This window comes from Gastrolobium bilobum, unplaced genomic scaffold (genome assembly GCF_033153095.1).
Source record: "Gastrolobium bilobum isolate Gb01-03AN ecotype WA unplaced genomic scaffold, APGP_CSIRO_Gbil_v1 utg1374, whole genome shotgun sequence".
Taxonomy (NCBI): domain Eukaryota; kingdom Viridiplantae; phylum Streptophyta; class Magnoliopsida; order Fabales; family Fabaceae; genus Gastrolobium; species Gastrolobium bilobum.
Window position 1 is genome coordinate 197,196 of NW_026897474.1, and position 21,972 is coordinate 219,167.

General features: G+C 38.2%; 1 protein-coding gene across 1 annotated transcript; it reads left to right on the forward strand.

Moving 5' to 3' along the window:
* The first annotated feature begins 16,092 nt into the window (after positions 1–16,092).
* On the forward strand, positions 16,093–16,578 carry LOC133307222 (secreted RxLR effector protein 161-like). The gene has a single exon (XM_061507697.1). The coding sequence runs from the start codon at positions 16,093–16,095 to the stop codon at positions 16,576–16,578; it is 486 nt and encodes a 161-aa protein (XP_061363681.1).
* The last annotated feature ends 5,394 nt before the right edge of the window (positions 16,579–21,972 follow it).

The window sequence follows — 21,972 nt, forward strand, 5'->3', positions numbered from 1 at the left end:
CAAATCAAAGAAAGCACAATGAGGAAACTACAAAGGAGAAACTTATTCTTATAACCCAGCCAACAAAGCAAAGCAATCATAAAATGTAGAGGAACGAGCAAAAAGTGGTTTCAAGAAAAAACTTTAATCATTTTGCTCCTGCTGCAGCATAACAATAAAAGTAAAGCAAAGACAATTCTCAGCAGGGCCAAGTCTAGGTCCAATACAAGGTTATTTTTATAAACCTTACCATACCACAAAGGATGCAATTCTTAATTGAGCATGGGAAACACAGTGCCCAAAATAATCTTTGTATCTCGGTGAAAATCTGTAACTAACCACCAAATAACAAATTGTGGACTATAAGCAGAGGGAACTACCAAACGTAGTGCAGGAATAATAATAACTTGTGAAACATACATATTCTAAGGAGATAGGAAAAGAGCGAATATGATTTCCCCTTTTCTCTTGCAAAAGCCATAAACAAAACAAACATCTCACATGCAATTTAGTCATCTAAGCTGCCAAAAACATTTCGTTGACCCGAGACTCGCAAAAAAAAAACAATAAATAGAGACATATACAGATTTTCAGAAGACAAGAATACAGAGGTACATGAAGTTGAATGAACAAACAAACATGTTTGGGTTTTGGGTAAGTCCTGAGGGAATTTCAAGTTCCCATTAAACCCAGCAGAGCCACCCAAACAAATTATAATGAGAGGGAGGCAGGGAGCTTACGGTTACAAAACTCAAAGCCTTAATTTGATCTTGCGAGTGAAGATGGGGAAGTACATAAGATTATTAGAAGAAAAAAGATAGCTTTTTTGAATGCAGGGAAGAGAAGAATAATGGGAAAGGAAAGAAATAGGAATAGGAGAAGAGAAAGTTGCTTGGAGAAAGTAAGAGAGAAAGGAATAACAAGTAACGACAGAGATGAAACTCACAAGACTCGACTTCAACAATACCAAAACTAATATAAAATTAAAATAGAAAAAGGGTATATATAAAAGTAGGAAACTATGAATTACTCTCCATTGAAGTTGCATCAAAGTTTGCACATCCCAAACCCACCCCTATCATTAACAGAAAGAAAGCTTACCTCTTTGATATTGCACGCAACCATTCAGTTACAGTTCTCGCAGACTTCTCCGAAATTTCTAAAGGGGTTATTGTGCAAACTTTCTCGTTTTCTCCTTAAGGGTTGCCTACTTCAACTGTGAAAACGAAATAAAAAAACAAAAAGTGGGTATGTTTCGTTGAGAAGTCGTAGCGTCAACGAGAAAAAGAAAAAAATCACCAGAAATGAAGAAGTTCAGGAAACAAGAACGAGGGAAATGGAGTCACGTGCCTGCTTTTATTTTTTAGTCGTGGCCGTTGGATTAAAGTACATTGGACGGTTTAGATGGGGTGTAAGATTAAAAATCTTACACTGGTGTAAGATGATCCTGACCCTATATATATATATTTGGGATGGTTCTCTCTCCTTCAACCCTAATGTCATTATCTCTATCAGAATACATATTAAGAAAAGAAAAAAGCTTAGAGAGAGAAACTACCCTAAGATGATGATTGCTGTTAATCCTTCATGATTGGGATGCTCAAAGACGATGACTGCTGTTAATCCTTCATGATTGTTTCCGGGTATGTTTTTATTTCTTATGTGTATGTGAAAATCATGTATTTCCAAGATCTTTTATCATGTTCTTATTTTACGATTTATGAACATGATATATTACACAACCTAACATGTGGTATCAGAACAAGGTTTGGAATTCATGTTTTTGCATGTATGATTATGATCGGATTCTTGATCTTTGAAAAGTTAGAGTTTCTAAAATTTATATTTTCCCCCTTATGATTTTTATTTTTATTTATTATATAAATCCATGAATTCATACGGACAGTGTACGCACGTCGGTTGTTGCAAATTATTGTTTTCGGATAATCATATTTACGGTTTTTGCAAATTACGCACAGAAAGCATATTGACAATGAATTACAATATGCATAACTTTGTATCCATTTATCTATCCGAAAACAGTATATACAAATTGACAATGAATTGTATATACATTTGTCTTTCTCGATAATCGTGCGGCAATGTTGATTATACTTTGAATCCATTTAAGTTAGCTATTTGAGTTCACTGTTACGATTTGTATACATATATATAAATTGGTCAAAACAGGTAAGGTTTTGAACTGTGTTATGATTGGATTAAAATTGTTAAAATAAATAAATAAATAAATGCATTGTTTATGTTATAAATAATGCGGTATGTATTTATGGGCATGATTTCTGCTGCTGAATGAATTTGTTATTTATTTATTTATATATATTATTATACATATACCGTAATGAATTTGAAATGTGTTAGTGATTGGATTAAAATTGAATGTTAAATTTTAATCATATAATTGTTAAAATAAATAAATAAATAAATGCATTGTTTATATTATGAATAATGCGATATGTATTTATGGACATGATTTCCGCTGCTGCTATATGAATTTATTGTTTATGTTATGAATAATGCGGTATGTATAATGGCATGATTTTTCGCTGCTGCTGAATGAATTTATTTATTTATTTATTTTTATTTTTTTATATGGGCATTATTATGAAGATTTGCATCATTTATGTTTATAAAAAAAATAAAATAAAAATTACAATATGTATATTTGAAGTATGGATTGTAAGGTCTTATATATACTTATTGTTAATTTTTATTGATGCAACATATTGTGATTATGAAATGAAATTGATCTGTTAGTTATTTTCACACATTATGTTATAGTTTGTTAGTCACCAAAGTGGCCAAACTAATAGTGTGTAGATAACATAAAAGTTATTTATTTATGTGCATTATGGTTATAGTTTGTTAGTCACCAAAGTGACCAAACTAGAATGTTATCGCATGCATAAAATTATCATTTATCTATATTTATTTGTGTGCATTATGGTTATAGTTTGTTAGTCACCAAAGTGGCCAACCTAGAATGTTATCGCATGCATAAAATTGTCATTTATCCATGTACTTATGAAATACCAATTATTGATATAAATTGGATAAATTGACGTTGCTAATTATTATAAATGAGGGATTTACCCAAAGGTGAATCATATTATGTAATTAGTGACATTATGTGGCAAATTAATATTTTGATTAAATATGTTTTGATTATCCAAAGATAATGGATATATTTAGTTGAAAAAAAAATATTTTGTCTATTAATGTTCTGGTATTTGCTTATGATGAGTACATTATAGTATCTACCAAAAGGAGCGCTACTTTGTGCTTGTACGATTTTATTTGAATCACTACTTAATGTTGTTTATAATGTTGGATTTAAGCGTAACATAGAGAATGAGAATTTTGCTTTCGTGTGACATAAAAGATTGGGTCATGTATCAAAAGAAAGAATAATAATGTTGGTGAAGAATGATATTTTGAAAATTTAGATTTTACTGATCTTGAATTATGTGTGGATTGTATTAAGGGAAAGAAAACCAAACATAATAAGAAAGATGTCACAAGAAACACCCAGCTTCTAGAGATTATACACACTGATATGTGTGGACCTGTGGACACTCCAGCTTTTAATTGAGAAAAGTATTTCATTACCTTTATTGATGATTTTTCACGTTATGGTTACATCTATTTGCTTCATGAAAAATTTCAATCTGTAAATGTCGTAGAGACATTCATTAAGGAGGTTGAGAGGCAGTTAGATAAAAAGGTGAAGATCGTAAGGTCAGATAGAGGTGGTGAATATTATGGTAAATATAATGAGTCAAGATAATGTCAAGGTTCATTTGCAAAATTCCTCAAAGAGCATGCATATGTGCACAATATACTATGCTAAGCACACCACAACAAAATGGTGTGGCGGAAAGGCGTAACCGGACATTAATGGATATGTTCAGGAGCATGATAAGTAACTCCTCATTACCCAAAAAAAAAAATTTGTGGACTTATGCGCTTATAAGTGCGACTTACTTGCTGAATAGGATTCCTAGTAAGGCAGTTCAAAAGACTCCTTTTGAATTATGGACAGGAAGGAAACCTAGCTTAAGGCACCTGTATGTTTGGGGTTGCCCAGCTAAAGCATGGATTTATAATCCACATGAATGAAAGTTAGAGTCTCGAACGATTAGTGGATACTTTATTGGTTATCCTGAGAAGTCCAAAGGGTATGTATTTTATTGTATGAACCATAGTCCGAGAATTATGGAAACTGGTAATGCAAGATTCATTGAGAACTGCGAAGTTAGTGGGAGTTCTAAAAGAGAAATTATGGAAATAAAGGAGACTGAGGTAAATGTTTCATTGCCTATAATGTTACTCCATCTACTAAATTCCCTAATGTTGTTCCAGTTGTTGTAGAATAAGATAACAACACTGAACAATATTTGAATGAAGAAGTACTCCCAACAGATGCTAACTTGCAGAATGCTAATGCACAAGAACCACATGAAATAGAATTAAGAAGATCCCAAAGGGAACATAGGCCAACTATTTCGAATGATTATGTGGTTTACCTGCAAAAGTCAGATTATGACATTGGAATCTGTTATGGACCTGGAAAAGGTCCATGCCTGCGAGAAGCCCAAGCAGCCCAAGCCCAAAGGTAAACTTTATAAATAGGAGCTAAAGACCACAGGTATAATTGATCTCTCTATCCCTATTTTATGCAATCACGACAAATGCACACACACACCCCCTCTGGCTAAGGCCATCATATAGTGTGTAGTGATTCGCTGTCCCCAAGATACCTAATTCATAGGTATCTAGAGAGAAAGCAATAAATCCAAGATCAATCATCTGACCAACGGTCGGACACCTCTGCCTCAGGCAGAACATTGGCGTTGTCTGTGGGGAACGAAGATTTTTCCTACTACTACTACGTGATTAAAGGCAGTTGATCGAGATGGCAAGGACAACCAGGAGTGGATATCGACAGCCTTCAAGATCGAATTCCAGGCATCAGCCTGTTCCACCAATCAGGGAGGATCCTTTGAATCATCATATAGACAATAATGAGGTGCATGTTAGTGACGTGCATTCAGATTCAGCATTAACCCCAACAGTCAATCCGAATGCCCCATATGTGCAGGGTTTACAACCGATGGAGGACTAAGTCGCAGACGCGATGCAGTTTCCAAATGGTGCAATTGGTGATCCGCGGATGACGGATCTAGATGTTGCTGCGGATCCGCGGGTGATGGATCTGGCCGTTGCTGCGGTCCTTCGGAGAATGGAAGAAATGGAAAGAAGGCACGAGCTCGAACGGGAGGAAGGTGCTAGCTAGATGCGAGAGTTGAAGACCAGAGTATGGCGAGTCTCTAACCCGAATCTGGAGCAAGCTATAACCCGGGTTATGAATGACTTGAGGATCACGAATCCCCAGGGGAACAATGATGGAACCCGGGCTCAAGTGAGAAATACCAAACATGTTGGGAGCCGATCTCAAAGGAACGCTCCCTGCTTGGCTTTTAATCAGGAACCTCGACACGAGGAAGCCCAAGATGAAGGAAGAAGTACAGAAAGGCAAAGGGAGAGTTCCCAGTTCAGAAACCCATTCAGAAACCCGGATGACGCATCCGGGATCTATAGGAGGAAGTATCACAGGGGACAGTACAACGATAGCCCCTTTATGGATGAAGTTGTGGATGCACCCTTCCCAAAAAATCTAAATTTATCAGAACTCCTCAAATATGATGGAACACATGATCCCCAGGTGCACTTGGATGCCTTTGATACGACAATGTACATCAAGGGAATAGAAGAACCTTTGATTACCCGTTTGTTTGTGACTACGCTGACCAAAGCTGCTCAAACATGGTTTTCATCTTTACCAGCGGGATCCATCAGATCTTTTGAAGAGTTTGGAGGGAGGTTCTTGCTGAATTTTGCCACTAGCAAAAAAAGCCGAAGTCAGAATTTGCGCTGGGAAAAATAAGACAACAACCTGGGGAAACCTTGCAAAAGTACTTGGACCGTTTTAAAATGGCGGCCTTGCAGGTTCCCGAGTTGTCAGAAAATGTTCATCTGCATTTAGTAATCGCAGGGTTACATGGCTCTTCTCGGTTGGCTAAGTCTGTCTACAAAGACCCAGTCCGGACTCTAGTAGAGTTCTCAGCACGGTCGAAGAAATATCTAGAGCTTGAACAGATGGAAATCGAGAATATGGATCAAAGGCAGTACCCCGACCAAGCAGAAAAACTTGACAGCAGGAAGCAAAACGGTTACCGAGGTAAAAAGCAAGATGATAAACTTCACCAAATGGGAGATTTGACAGGTATGCACCTTTGAATTCGTCTAGATCACAAATCTGGAGGGAGGTAGCATCCACATAGATGAAAAGGGTAGATAGACCTCAGCCATTACTCAATCCAGCCGGGTTGGACCAATCTCGGTACTGTGCTTTCCATGATGGACCTGGCCATACTACTGATGAATGCTGGGACCTAAGAGACGCGATTGAAAAATATGTCAAAGACGGAAAGTTGCGACAATATATTATAAGGACGCAAGGATGGAAGAACAATAGGAAGAGAAGAGGAGGTCGGCCAATGAGCCCACCGCGTGAAAAAAGGCACAAGGAAGAAAGCCGGGGCAAGAAGCCGACCAGAGAAGAGGACGAGTTCGTGAAACCTGAGTTAGAATGTAATGTGATTAGCGGGGCTTTTAGAGGATGAGGCGATACCATGAATGCCAGGAAGAAATACTTAAGGGAGGTTCTCTCGATACGAGAGCCGCCCAAGTTTAAAGAGGCCGAAAAAGAACCACCAATACTATATTTCACCAAGAAAGAGCTGGAGGATGTCATGCCAGGACATGTTGACGGGTTAGTTATAACGGGCACACTAGTCAACTGTAAAGTCAAAAATATATTTATGGACAACGGCGGCTGTGCCGACATAATCCTGTGGCAGGCTTTCCAGAAAATGAACCTGGATGAAGAAGATTTGAAACCTTGCAATATGGCTTTGATTGCATTCAATGGCCGTAACACCATCCCCAAAGGATATATAGATCTAAGACTCACTCTGGGAATCAAGCAGGTGTACAAGTTAGAAAGAGTAAGTTTCATTGTAGCCGACTTCCCTTCAGAGTACAATGTGATTTTGGGAAGACCAATGGTCCACGACTGGGATATGCTGGTTTCCACCAAACATAAAAAACTTAAGATGATTGGTAAGCAAAACACGGTCATCACCATTGCAGGAGACCAAAAAGAGTCTCGGGATTGTTATTTTAAGTCGGTCAGGGCAGTCCAAAGTGACCCTAAACCTTCAGTCGAGATGAGAACTGATAGCCGACAGGATGGCTCAAACAGGGAGAAAAAGACGGTCAACATGGTAGAATTGGACATGATGGATGATACTCAGATGCCGAGGCCAGAACCCGATGGCGAGTTGGAAGAAATAAGCATTGGGGACGAAGAGCAAGTTGTAAAGATTGGTAAGGGGTTGACTGAAGAGGAAAAGGTTTGACTTACCAAATGCCCGAGGAAAAATAAGGACATTTTTGCTTGGAAGTCTTCAGAAATTCTCGGCGTAGACCCTGCCTTTTGCTGTCATAAGCTTGTAGTATACCTAGGGTCTAAGCCGGTAGCGCAAAAGAAAAGAAAGCTTAGCCCAGAGCGTCGGCAGGTGTTGGAGGATCATGTGAAGGAATTGCTGGAAGCAGGGTTCATCAGGGAAATACAGTACACACCCTGACTGTCCAACGTGGTAATGGTTAAAAAGCCAAATGGAAAATGGAGTGTGTGCACAGACTACACAGATCTAAATAAAGTATGCCCTAAGGATGCATACCCTATGCCCAACATAGATCAACTGGTTGATAGCTCATCCGGTTTCCAAATGATTTCCTTCATGGATGCTTATTCGGGGTATAATCAAATCCCGTTACACCCAGAAGACCAGGAAAAGACTGCCTTCATCACAGAAAAGGCGAACTACTATTACAATGTGATGCCCTTTGGATTGAAAAACTCAGGGGCCACCTACCAAAGAATGATGAATCAGGTGTTCGCGGACCAACTAGGTAAGAGTGTTGAGGTGTACATAGATGACATGATTGTTAAGTTGACCAATTCGGCAGTACACATTGAATATTTGGAGCAGACCTTTAAAAAACTAAGACGATACAACACCCGGTTGAACCTGGCCAAATGTGCTTTCGGGGTCCTTGTAGGGAAATTTCTGGGGTTTATGTTGACTCACAGAGGCATCGAAGCTAACTCGGATAAGTGTCGAGCAGTGCTGGAAATGAAGGCCCCGGCAAACAAGAAAGAGATACAGAAATTAACAGGAAGGCTGGCCTCCCTCACTAGATTTTTACCTCGATCTGCAGAAACGACACTACCTTTTTTCAAGCTACTTTGGAAGGAGGTTCAATATGGGTGGAGTTCGGAGTGTGAGGCCGTATTCCAGGAAATTAAAAAGCAACTGGCTTCACCACCAGTGTTGACCAGAACAAGAGAGGGGGATGCATTGATAATATACCTCTCCGTGGGAGATGTAGCTGTCAGTTCGGTCCTAGTTCAAGAAAACGAAGAAGGACAACAACCGATCTACTTTGTGAGCCGTCTCTTGCAGGGTGCGGAACTCAGGTACCAAAAGTTAGAAAAGGTTGGATTTGCCTTGCTGATCTCGGCTAGGAGGCTCAGAGAATATTTTCAGGGACACCAAATCGTGGTTAGGTCGGACCTGCCAATTCGAAAAATCCTTCACAAGCCTGATTTAGCAGGAAGAATGATGGCTTGGGCTGTCGAGCTATCAGAATTTGATATAATGTTTGAAAGCCGTAAATCAATCAAGTCCCAAGCATTGGCAGATTTTATCGGGGAGCTTACTTCGATCCAAATGGAAGCTTCAAGCAGCCCAGACACATGGAAGGTATATGTGGATGGGTCTTCTAACCCCAAAGGTAGTGGGGCCGGGGTCATCATAGAAAACCCAAAAGGAATATCGGTGGAGTACTCTATGCAAATGCATTTTGAAACATCAAACAACCAGGCAGAATACGAGGCTTTCATAGCCGGATTGCATCAGGCTAAGGAGCTCGGAGCTCGGAAGCTACAGGTGTATAGTGACTCTCAATTGGTTACTTCCCAAATTGAAGGGAGCTATCAAGCCAGAGGACCACTGTTGACCAAGTATTTAGACTCTGCGAGGCAGTTAATTGCAGAGTTCGAGAAGGTAGAGGTCAGCCATATTCCAAGAAATGAAAACAGCAAGGCGGACATATTGTCTAGGTTGGCGAGCACCAAGGGATGGGGAAATCACAGGACGGTAGTCAAACAAAGTATCCCAGAACCCACATGTGTTATGCAGATATCAGAAAAAGATGACTGGCGTTACCTTATCATCGATTACTTGGAAAACAGAACCTTGCCCATCGCTAAAAAAGAAGCTAGGAAATTAATTAAGGATGCAGCATCATACACCATGATGAAGGACAACTTTACAAGAAAGGGATCTTTTCGCCCCTGTTGAAGTACTTGAGTATGGATGAAGCCAAATATGTCCTGACCGAAATCGACGAAGGAATCAACGGCCAGTATATTGGAGGTAAGGCTTTAGCCTGGAAAGTGGTTAGAGCCGGATATTTTTGGCCATCCATGGGTAATGATGCGAAAGAGCATGTGCTTAAATGTGATCAATGCCAGAGACACGAAAAAAATCTACTAGCCCCCCAGAAGAGTTAAGTTTAATCACGGCACCATGGCCATTCTTTAAATGGGGAATGGACCTTCTAGGCCCGTTTGCAGCAGCGGAAGGGCAGTTGAGGTGGCTGATAGTGGCCGTTGATTACTTCACTAAGTGGATAGAAGCAGAACCGGTTGCAACAATCACCTTGGCTCGGGTTCAGCATTTCTTTGAGCGAAACTTGATTTGCAGGTTTGGAATTCCATCCGAGGTGGTTACTGACAACGGGACCCAGTTCACTAGTAAAGCCTTCCAGGAATTGATGGGAAACCTCCACATCCAACATCGGTTTGCATCCGTAGAGCATCCTCAGACTAATGGGCAAGCAGAAGCAGCAAATCAATTCATCATAGAAGGACTGAGAAAGGGGATAGACCAATCTGCTAAAGGGAAGTGGGTTGAAGAGTTGTGGTATGTGCTTTGGGAATACAGAACCACGATGCAAACATCTACTGGAGAAAGCCCATTTAGATTAACCTATGGATGCGAGGCCATGATCCCGGTGGAATTGGGAGAACCTTCATGGCGAAGGGTCCAAGCCTTATCTCAAGCAGAAGAAGAGAATAGTAAAAAATTAGCGGTGGAGCTAGATTTGATAGACGAAGCTCAAGCTATAGCGCATTTCAAAAACTTCGCGGCAAAACAGCTTGTCGCTACCCCTTTTAATAGAAAGGTGAAGCCCAGATCGTTTGCAGTCAGAGACTTAGTTCTACGAAGAGCAGACGTAGGAGGACAAAATGCGGCTGAGGGAAAGTTAGCCCCAAAATGGGAAGGACCATTCAGAGTCAAGGAAAATCTATCAAGAGGAGCTTATATGCTAGAAACTATGCAAGGGAAAAGTGTGAAAAGAACATGGAATGCAGATAAACTGAAAAAATACTTTAGTTGAAAGAAAGACAGATCTGACGTTTCCCTGACGTTTTCCTCTTGTAGTTACAATTTCAGTTATGAATAAATGGAATAATAAATCAAGCATTTCCCCAAAAGAGTGTTTTCGCTTTCTAACCCGAGGTATTTGAACCATCTAGCCCAAAGGGCAAGATCGAGTTCTAGCCCGACATTAAACCCGAGGTATTTGAACCATCCTGCCCAAAGGGCAAGATTGAGTTCTAGCCCGGCATTAAACTTGAGGTATTTGAACTATCTTGCCTAAAGGGCAAGATTGAGTTCTAGCCGGCATTAAACCCGAGGTATTTGAACCATCCTGCCCAAAGGGAAAGATTGAGTTCTAGCCTGGCATTAAACTCGAGGTGTTTGAACCATCTTGCCCAAAGGCAAGATTGAGTTATAGCCCGGCATTAAAAACCGAGGTACTTGAACCATCTCGCCTAAGGGGAAGATTGAGTTCTATCCTGGTAACAACTTGGTCATTTAAACCGAAACTTAAAATCCAAGGTATTAGCACCTGCTTTGCCAAAATGAGTAAAGAAGTGAGTGCTAGCTAGGAAATGCAAACCCATTGAGGCATTCAAATACCGTCTTTCAAAGACGAAGTTCAAGCCGGGGTATAGCATATTAGAAAGTAAGGGGACACCCTTAATTTCTAGAAAATTCTTCCTAAAGGAAGCCGCAATGATCTCTAAACAACGGATATGTCAGAAGAGTTGATCAGCAAAAAAGTTCAAAATAACGCATTCAAAATATTATACTTTCAAAATATTCAATGAAAATCCAAAGGAATTACACAATAAACTGGCATTCCGGTTCTTCATTCTTGAGTATCACCGCAGAGCATCTCTCACACCTCGGCTTCAAATTGCTGGCCTGCAGCTTCCATTCCTGGATTCACCTCCACATTGGCAGGAGCGGACGCCGGCTGGTTCTGACCAACAGCAAGAGGAGGAATAAAGGCACCACCCTGGACATAACCAAAGCAATCTAGTTGATCCGGGTTGAAAAACCGCATTTGGTTGACGACGTTCCTAAAAGCACCACCAGCAGCTTTTTCCATGGCGACTTTATTGAAATCATAAGCCGCTTGAAGGTCCTGCAGGTCGGATCTCAATTTGGCATTTTCCGCAGTCAACGTGGTCACCTTATATTCCCCCTCTGCAACCGCAGTTGCTTGGTCCTTAATATAGTCAATAATGCTGTCTTTGTCAGATGTCAGATTGAATGAGTCACAAATAGATTTTAAATCTACTTGAGATTGTTCCAAAGAAGTTTGCAACTTGGAAGTCGTGCTCGTCAAACTCTTATTTTCTTCAGTTACCTTCCGATAGTCAACCCGAAGAGCATCCAGTTCGCCAGTGACGTCCGCATGCTGGTCTAAAAGCAGGGAATATGGCTTCAGCAACGATGCCGCCTTAAAGGTATATAACTCGGCCTTCTGAAGCTCCTCCATCTCGGCGCAGGATATAATCTGAGAGCCAGAAAAAGCAGGTGGAGGACGGAGAACACCCCGAAGCTCGGAGGAGACGCCTACTTCCCATAACGCTCCCCTCCTGAGTCCAGCTGGAAGGGCTGCGGGAGCTGGAGTACCCCGGGGCATGGAAACTACAACGCAAGTATTACTTCTACCACCATAAGTCGGTGAGGAAGGATTATCATTTGGCTTAGGATTCTCTTGATCACTGGTAAGGTCCAATATTGAATCGTCAGGGTTGAAAACAGGTGCCGACGTAGTAGTAATTGAAGGGCTGATAGTCCTTGGTCTTTTTGAAGGCAGTGGAACTGGACCAGTGCTCGGACCCCTCAGAGACAAAATGTAGTCCAGATCATCCTTCTCCATTTCCAAATTTATGTTGGAACCTGCAAAGCAAAATCGACATTACAGCAGTGAAAGGAGAATGTGGGAAGCAAATAAGTATCATGAACAAATAAATAAAGCATGAGCATACTATTCGGATCCAGGTTGGGGGCCGGTCTAGCTATTACAGCGGCCGTCGAGTGTGCTCTAGCCACTAAGGAGGCCGCACTCAAATGGCCTTGGGAACAGACATGGGCCAATATGGCATTGGCATGGGTTTTCTCCTCCTTTGACAGCCTCAACTTGAAGTCGGCTGATTTGCGGAGGTGATGCTCCCGAGACCAATAGAGGGGAAATACTCCTTCTTTATCATCACCAACAAACCACGGCTTCTTGCCAACCTCGGCCACCACCTTGAAGTAAAATGCTTTAAAGTCCTTGAAAGATTCGCTATACACAGAGAACAGTTTTCTCGAAGGGTTGCTAGCCCGACCTCGAATGCTAGTCCAGCCCTTTAGCTCAGGCGGCTCCGAACCCGTGCGAGGGGTATATATACTAAAAAAATAGAGAAAGAGAGGAACAGTACATGGTAGAGACAAAGATGTGCACAACTGCTCAAACGTGACGATATAGGCCCAACCATTTGGATGAATCTGGGTTGGAGCAAGAAGAAGGTGGTTCAACAGTTGTATTTGGAAAGGAGAGAAGGGGAACCGAATCCCAATCTTTGTTACGAGATCACGTAGAAAAAGAAAGAGTGTGGCTCTTCAGGATTCCGTCCTGAGCAAACGGGTTCATCCTCAGCAGGGGTGAATGCGTTAAACCCAACCGGGTTGCCAATTGGAAGCCTAGATACATCCTCGGTAGACATTTCAGATCTGAAGCTTAAAACTTCCTCTGTAACCCAATGATATAGCTGTCGAAGATCGGCGCCAACGGGGGCAGAACCTTTTTCTGCCGGGTTGACATCGGCCTCTCGACCTTGGCTAGAGGATGCAGTTTCCACGTGTAACTCTGCAGAAGGGGACTCCATAAATACCTAGAACAGTAAAGGGGGAGAATTAAAAAGTAAGAAGCAACACATAGCAAAGAGAATACGTACCAGAATTAAATGAATTAGTAGTGGAAGAACTTGAGTCATCGGTTTCAACGTTTGAAGCCGGGATAGATAAACTAGGATGGTGAGAGCAACTGCCCAGAATTAGGTCGGCCATAAAATCGTTGCCCTTCTCAACAAATTGGGCACTGAGATAAATACAATTGAAACAAGGTTCTAGATACTTAATACTCGGTTGAGCAGGAACTCTTGGGAGAGTAAGAAGAGGGGCATGAGCCGAGTTTGAAAGGAGGGGGTTGGAAACTAGGATATGAATAGGACGTCTAGAGTAAGCCCTCAAACCACCATGACGACACCCAAGACCCCGGCTCTGTCCCCGAGCTGGAAGGTGAGAGGAGGGTACTCCACTACCACGGAAACCCCTCCCTCGCCCTTGAACTGAGGGACTAGATGAGGACGCCCCTCTACTGCCACTTTCTCGATAACCTCCTAATAGGGCGGCCTGGGTTTCCTCTTCCGTTCGAGGTCTGCCATACAACCAATACCTCGGACCATGAGGCAAACTTTGAATAAACCTTTCCTCTTCTTCGGCATATCTCTCCTCCTCCTCGTCAACAATCTCATCAGTACGACCAAAGACTCGAGGGCAAGTGGACCTCCCTCGAACATTACAGTTCCTTTTACCCATCCCAAAAGAATTCTCTCATTAAGGTATGTAGAGAAGTGAACAGATGGCAGATAGCCTCATAAACAACGCACTGGAAATAAACAGGACTTAACCAAGCAAACAAGAACAATGCGAAGCAAAAATCATGAAACTAGATTCTTTTCCAGAACACGCATGCAAATGAATTCGAAATAAATGGAGGCATGCAAATGAACTCAAAACAGATGGGGGCAATGGTAAACAGAGAACAACATGGTAGATAGGAAGCAACCAACAGGTAAAGAAAAACACCGATAAACGTACCTGAGAAGTATGAACATCAAGAACGTGAAAGGGATGAACAAAGCAAAAGGTACAAGACGCAATACGATTTTTCGTAAATGGGTGAAAGAGTGAAATTGTGGGTTAATGAGGAAATGATAGGAAGGTACTGAAGTTGAATGGTTTTTCAGCCCGCGAAAACCAAAAGGCAAGGTTATGAAAGTAATTTCGAGGCTGACAAGACAGTTGAGGGACGTTATGGACAATAGAAATTAATGTGGAAGCGGCGAACATTACACGACGCGCTCGATAAAAGAGACACGTGGAAAGACAATCATTTGATGAGACATGAACCGTTTCTGGGAGGAAACCAAGAAAGTGGAACCGTCTTCCAAAGAAGGACGTTGTACCACACTACAACAGAACAACCTGGATACGATTGTGTCTGGAGAAGCCCGAGAAAACTCGGATTCTTTCTCGAAGCCAGGCTGATAAGCTGAGATCAGAAGCAACAAAATAATGGCCAGATGATCGATGTCCGAGCTAAAATGCAAACAACACACGGCCCGTCTTGGACATCCCGGCACCCTGAAGACTCAGTCTACTGGGCTGGAGGGCAACCGTTATGGACCTGGAAAAGGCCCATGCCTGCGAGAAGCTCAAGCAGCACAAGCCCAAAGGTAAACTCTATAAATAGGAGCTAAAGACCACATGTATGACTGATCTCTCTAACCCTATTTTATGCAATCACGACAGTGAACACATACACCCCCTCTGGCTAAGGCCATCATATAGTGTGTAGTGATTCGATGTCCCCAAGATACCTAATTCATAGGTATCTAGAGAGAAAGCACTAAATCCAAGATCAATCATCTGACCAACGGTTGGACACCTCTGCCTCAGGCAGAACAGAATCAATAAAGATCCAGTTTTGTTTTCACAAGCCATAGAAAGTATAGAATCCGATAAATGGATTGAAGTTATGAAAGAAAAGCTAAAATCCATGGATTAGAATGATGTCTAGGATCTCATCGAATTACCTAAAGGTTCCAAAAGAGTCGATAGTAAGTGGGTCTTTAAGACGAAACACGACTCTAATGGTAATATCGAACGATATAAAGCTAGACTTGTTGCCAAGGGTTATACTCAGAAAGATGGAATTGATTATAAAGAGACATTTTCACCTGTCTCGAAAAAGGATTCATTAAGGATAATTATGGCATTAGTGGCTCATTATGATTTAGAGCTACATCAAATGGATGTGAAAACAACCTTTCTTAATGGTGACCTAGAGGAGGAAGTTTATATGGATCAACCTGAAGGTTTTTTCATGGAAAGTCAAAGAAAATTAGTGTGTAAACTTAAGAGGTCAATATATGGACTTAAGCAAGCATCCCGACAATGGTATATCAAGTTCAATACCATTATTACATCTTTTGAATTTGAGGAAAACACTGTTGATCGGTGTATTTACCAGAAGATCAGTGGGAGTAAGTTTGTTTTCTTAGTTCTTTATGTTGATGAGATCTTACTTGCTGCAAATGATTTGAGCATATTGCGTGAGACTAAAATTTTTCTCTCAAAGAATTTTGAAATGAAAGATATGGGAAATGCGTCCTATGTGATTGGAATAGAAATATTCCGTAATTGATCACAAGGATTGTTGGGACTATCTCAGAAAGGATATATTGAGAAAATTCCAGAGAGATTTAATATGAGTAAATGCTCACCTGGGGTTGTTCTTGTACAGAAAGGTGATAAATTTAATCTCATGCAATGTCCAAAGAATGATGTTGAACGAAAAGAGATGGAATCAATTCCATATGTCTCTGTTGTGGGCAACTTAATGTATGCTCAAACATGTACTCGGCCGGATATCAGTTTTGCGGTCGAGATGTTGGGCAGATATCAAAGTAATCCAGGAATGGAACATTGGAAATCTGCAAAGAAAGTTTTAAGATACCTTCAAGGCACGAAGGATCACATGCTCATGTACAAAAGGTTCAAAGAATTAGAAGTAATTGGATATACTGATTCAGATTTTGGTGGATGTCTTGATAGAAGAAAGTCAACCTTTGGCTACTTGTTTATGTTTGCCCAAGGAGCCATATCATGGAAAAGTGCAAAAAAGACTATCGTTGCTTCATCCACTATGGAGGCAGAATTTGTGGCATGTTTTGAAGCCACAACTCATGCATGATGGCTGCAGAACTTTATTTCAGGGTTGTGGTTGTCGACACCATTAGCAGGCCGCTGAAAATTTACTGCGATAATTCTGCAGCAGTATTCTTCTCTAAGAACGAGAAATACTCTAAAGGTGCCAAACATATAGAGTTAAAGTATTTTTTCGTTAAAAAGGAGGTTCAGAAACAGAGAGTGTCAATTATGCACATCAGAACTGAACACATGATGGCAGATCCTTTGACGAAAGGGTTACAACCAAAGCTATTTAAAGAACATGTTGAAAGTATGGGCCTTAGTTGTATTAAAGATTATTGATGTGTGACACTCTGAGCTCACCTATGTGTTTCTGACATACATTATGTTTCCTTGTTATTTTATGGTTGTATACACATTATGAATTTTGACAAGGAAGTCTTTTTAAGACATTATGTGGACTATTATGTTTCCTATATTATGAATTTTATATGATGGATTGTTGGTGTTGTAGTATATGGAAGGGAATGTACTGAATTAATAGCGCACTACCGCCATAACTCACACTTGACAATTTATCTTTTATGATGACTAACATTAGAGATGAATGTATATTAAGATTAATAGGGCAAAGTGGGAGAATGTTAGAAATATTAAGAATCAATTATAATATTAAAAAGATTTTATTATAATTATAATATTAAGATTCTTGATATTACCCATTAAACGTTATATGGCCCAATTAATTACTGATACATTTAATCTCAATCATTGATTTGGTATATGATGGATGTACCAGATTATAAGTTATGGAATATATATATATATATATATATATATATATATATATATATTTTTTTTTTTTTGGGATGGTCTTCTCTTCCCTTCAACCCTAATGTCATTCTCTCCATCAATATTAAGAAAAGAAGGCTTAGAGAGAGAAAATACCCTAACACGATTGCTCACAGGATGATGACTGCTGTTAATCCTTCATCATTGTTTCCGGGTATGTTTTTATTTCTTATGTGTATGTGAAAATCATGTATTCCCAAGATCCTTTATCATGTTCTTATTTTATGATTTATGAACATGATATATTACACAAACTAACAAGTAAAAGGATATAAGTTATGTCATCTAAAAGGATAAACACTTTTTCCAATAAAAATTGCTCTCAGTCTCAAATGCCGATAAGTTGGTGAATGCTCGATGATAAATAATATTATTTACCCCGAGGGATTTTTTTTTGGAGATTATATCCCTCATGTTGTAGGAACTATTTTGTTGTCATGTTAAGAAAAAGACAAAGTATATGTAGTATTAAAAATAGTGATGGGACACTTTATTCAATGAATTGGTTTGTCTTTTTCTTAACATGATAAAAATTTTAATTTCTACAACATGATAGATGCATTTCCCTTTTTTTTTTTTTAAGAAATAAAGTTAAAAATTTAATTTTGATTTTTGAAGTTAACTAGAGATTTAGAACGTGAGCCGGGAAATGAAGAAAAATAAAGTTGTGCCGCTTATAATGGGTCCAAAAATTTACTAGCTGGACTTTTGTGGCAATTGATGAATATAAAAAAAAAAATTAAAATAAACTTAAAAGAATTAGTTTTGTTAGGATAACGAAGTAAAATTACTTTTTAAAATTAAATATAAATATATTCTCAAATATTTTATGAATCTCACGTCTATAATCAATTATACTCAAACTAAAATGTTAAAAAATTTACTTCTCTTAAAATTAATTTTATAAATCTAAAAAATTACCTTAAACATACATTCACAAGTACCGTATAATCTCATTTTCCTTTTTTTTGGAGTTACCCAACCCTAATTACCTCTTTGAGGCGAGTTGGCTCCCTCCGGTATCCCCACGAGCTTCGACTCTTTGAGCCGGTTATGAGACTAATCCGGAGTGCGGGAGATCAGTGATGGCTAAAGGTTCAGCCCCCTCCCCAAGAATGCATTCAGCAGGAATAATCTCATTTTCCTTTCGTGTAACTTGCTTAACCTAATACGTTAAATATATATATATATATATATATATATATATATATATATATATATATATATATATATATATATATATAGGCAGATTCTTTGAGTAATTAACAGTTATTAATTAATTGAGTAATATGTATTAACCGTTGATTTATATTAAAAAGTTTGATATCAAACCTTAACAATTGATTTATGTGAATCTAACGGTTAAAATTTATTGAATAATATTTAATAATTCTTTGAGTAATTAACATTTATTAATTAATTAAGTAATATTTATTAACTGTTGATTTATATTAAAAAGTTTGATATCAAACCTTAACCGTTGATTTATGTGAATCTAGCAGTTATAATTTATTGATTAATATTTATTAATTCTTGAGTAATTAACATTTATTAACTAATTAAATAATATTTATTAACCGTTGATTTATATTAAAAAATTTGATATCAAATCTTAACTGTTGATTTCTGTGAATCTAACAGTTATAATTTATTGTGTAATATCTAAAGTGGCTGTAAAAATATTTTTCCCATATATATATATATATATATATATATATATATATATATATATATATATTATATAGGAAAAATATTTTTACGGCCACTTTAGATAAAGTTATCTACAGCTACCCTTTTTTAACTAAGTACGACCGGTCGTACTTAGTTAAAACAATAAAGCTACTCTTTTTTTTCTCTCTTCTCAGACACTGTCGGCTGACGTGGCGGAGAGAGAAAATGCACTTTTAATGTACGACCGGTCGTACTTAGTTAAAAAGGGGTAGCTGTAGAAAACCTTATCTAAAGTGGCTGCAAAAATATTTTCCCATATATATATATATATATATAGGATCCTTTGACACCAGTGTCAAATTTGAAATTTGACACCTCATCTGAGAGCCATTAGATCAAAAAAGATCAAAGACCCTGATTTGTAACCAAGTGACACCATTGATCTTTTTTGATCTAATGGCTCTCAGATAAGAAATTTGACACTAGTGTCAAATGATCCTACCTCATATATATATATATATATATATATATATATATATATATAGGTAAAATCATTTCTGCAGCAGCTTAAGGTACAACAACGATAGGTGTATGGTTATGATTTCTCATATTTAATGCTTTCATCTTTTGTATGGTTATGATTCTCCACATTTAATGTTTTCACATATATATGGCAAGTATTTGACTGCTGCACGTACAGTAGCTGTAGAAATGTAAACCCCATATATATAGGGCGGTTATACTTACTACTATTTTAACCTTACTACTTTTGCTACCTGATTGGTTGCCGTTGGATTAATTTGAAATTAACGGATAAAAATTGGGAAAATTTAACTGCCGTTGATTTCAAATAAATGCAATGGTAACCAATCAGGTAGTAAGAATAGTAAAACTAAAATGGTAGTGAATATACTATTCCCCATATATATATAGATATATATATATATATATATATATATATATATATATATATATATATATATATATATATATAGGTAAAATCATTTCTGCAGCTGCTGTATGTACTGTAATTAATCTTGACCATTGATTCCCTATATTTAATGCTTTCATCCACCATATTTAATGCTTTAACTCACCTTTGTATGATTATGATTCCCCAAATTTAATTATTGTTCATACAACAGTTGCAGAAATGACAATCCTATATATATATATATATATATATATATATATATATATATATATATATATATATATATATATATATATGAGTTAGGATCATTTTACATCAGTGTAAGTTACACTTTCAATCTTATCCGCTGATTTCACTTATATCTAAGGGCTCAATTTTTTTAGTAATGTGAGTTATTGGATACAAGTGGATCAACGATCAAGATTGAGTGTAAGACTTCTAACTCTTACACTGGTGTAAGAATATCCTGCCTTATATACATACATACATACATACATACACACATATATATATATGTTACAAAATATTGATGGATGACTTTTGTATTCTGAAACGGTAATTCAAAATTTGAAAATCGTTGGCATTTATCCCCCAATTTATGATTGTTCAAAACTAGTTTAATTACCTTTCAAAGTTGTAATCCTATATAGAGTAAAGCCCCTTTTGGGTCCCTAACAAAAAATATGGTCCCCACTTTAGTCTCTTACAAAAAAAAATTAGTCCCGAGGTCCCTAAAAAATTCAAAGTGGACCCATTTAGTTGAAATCGTGGTCCCTCATAAATTCAAAAAGACCCATATTAATCCCCCAAAAGGATTAAAATAGGTCCACTTTGAATTTCATAGGGACCAGGTGTAACAACCCATTGTACACCGGTATTGTTAACATTGATTATGATATTAAGCACAGTTACAATCACAATAATTTATTTATAAAAATGCGAGTAAACTTTTTCATTTTTATTACGCGTGCATTTAAAACAATAATAAAGCGTAATAAATAAAGCTGTGACTGTAACTGAAGACTCTTTGCGGAATAATTATTTAAACAGCCTAAATATCATATAATACTTCTCTCAAGTCATTAAGGGGTTCCCATAAATCCACTTAGCCTAAATTTCACTTTTACGTTTTCTACCTATCCGAACATGATTCGGTCTTTTAATTACTGCGGAAAATCCACAAGCCGCGCTACTCATCTTTTAGTATGTTATTCTAGACTTAATTATGTTTCTAACAAGCTATCACACGAGTTATAAAGTTCTCGTTCGCTCCGGTTATCGCCGTTTCAAGTTGGACAAGCAATTCTGCCAGCCAACCCCAAACAGGGCTCCAAACAGCCCTCACTCTCTCAACAATTATGGAAAATAAAGTTATCCAATTACTCTCCAATTTTTATAAATTAAACTAGACACCTCAATATTCAATTTTACATATCATACACCTAATTTGATCGAGAAACGAAGCGGGAATAAATTTTCCAATAACTGCCAGAAACAGCCCCATGTGTAGGGGCGTTCTGAACAGTCCGTGTTCTCTGTCTCCTATAGGGCTGCGTGGTTCTTTTTTGGTTCTAAAATTTTGACATAAGGTAGTTGACATCTCAAGTTTTAAAATGGCGTATGTCATATATCTATTGGATCTTTTTGGAGGGAGATATGCTCTCCCAAAGTTCACATAAATTCTGCCAATTTCTAGAAATTTTGCCAGAATTTTCTTTGTTTTTCCAATAAATTCCACTTTTGTAAAAGTGCATAACTAGCCTCAAATGTACCTAATAGACATGGGTGGCACACAAGGACCAACAATGCCTTGGTGCTCTTACAACCCTTCACAATTTATATTCAATTGGATCAATATACATAATCATTGCTTACTTTTTCAAGTTAAACTAATTTCAATCACAATATCCATTTGCATGCATTCTTGAAACATAAAACATAAATCAATCCTAGAATAGGCCTATTGCCCTTTAATCATAT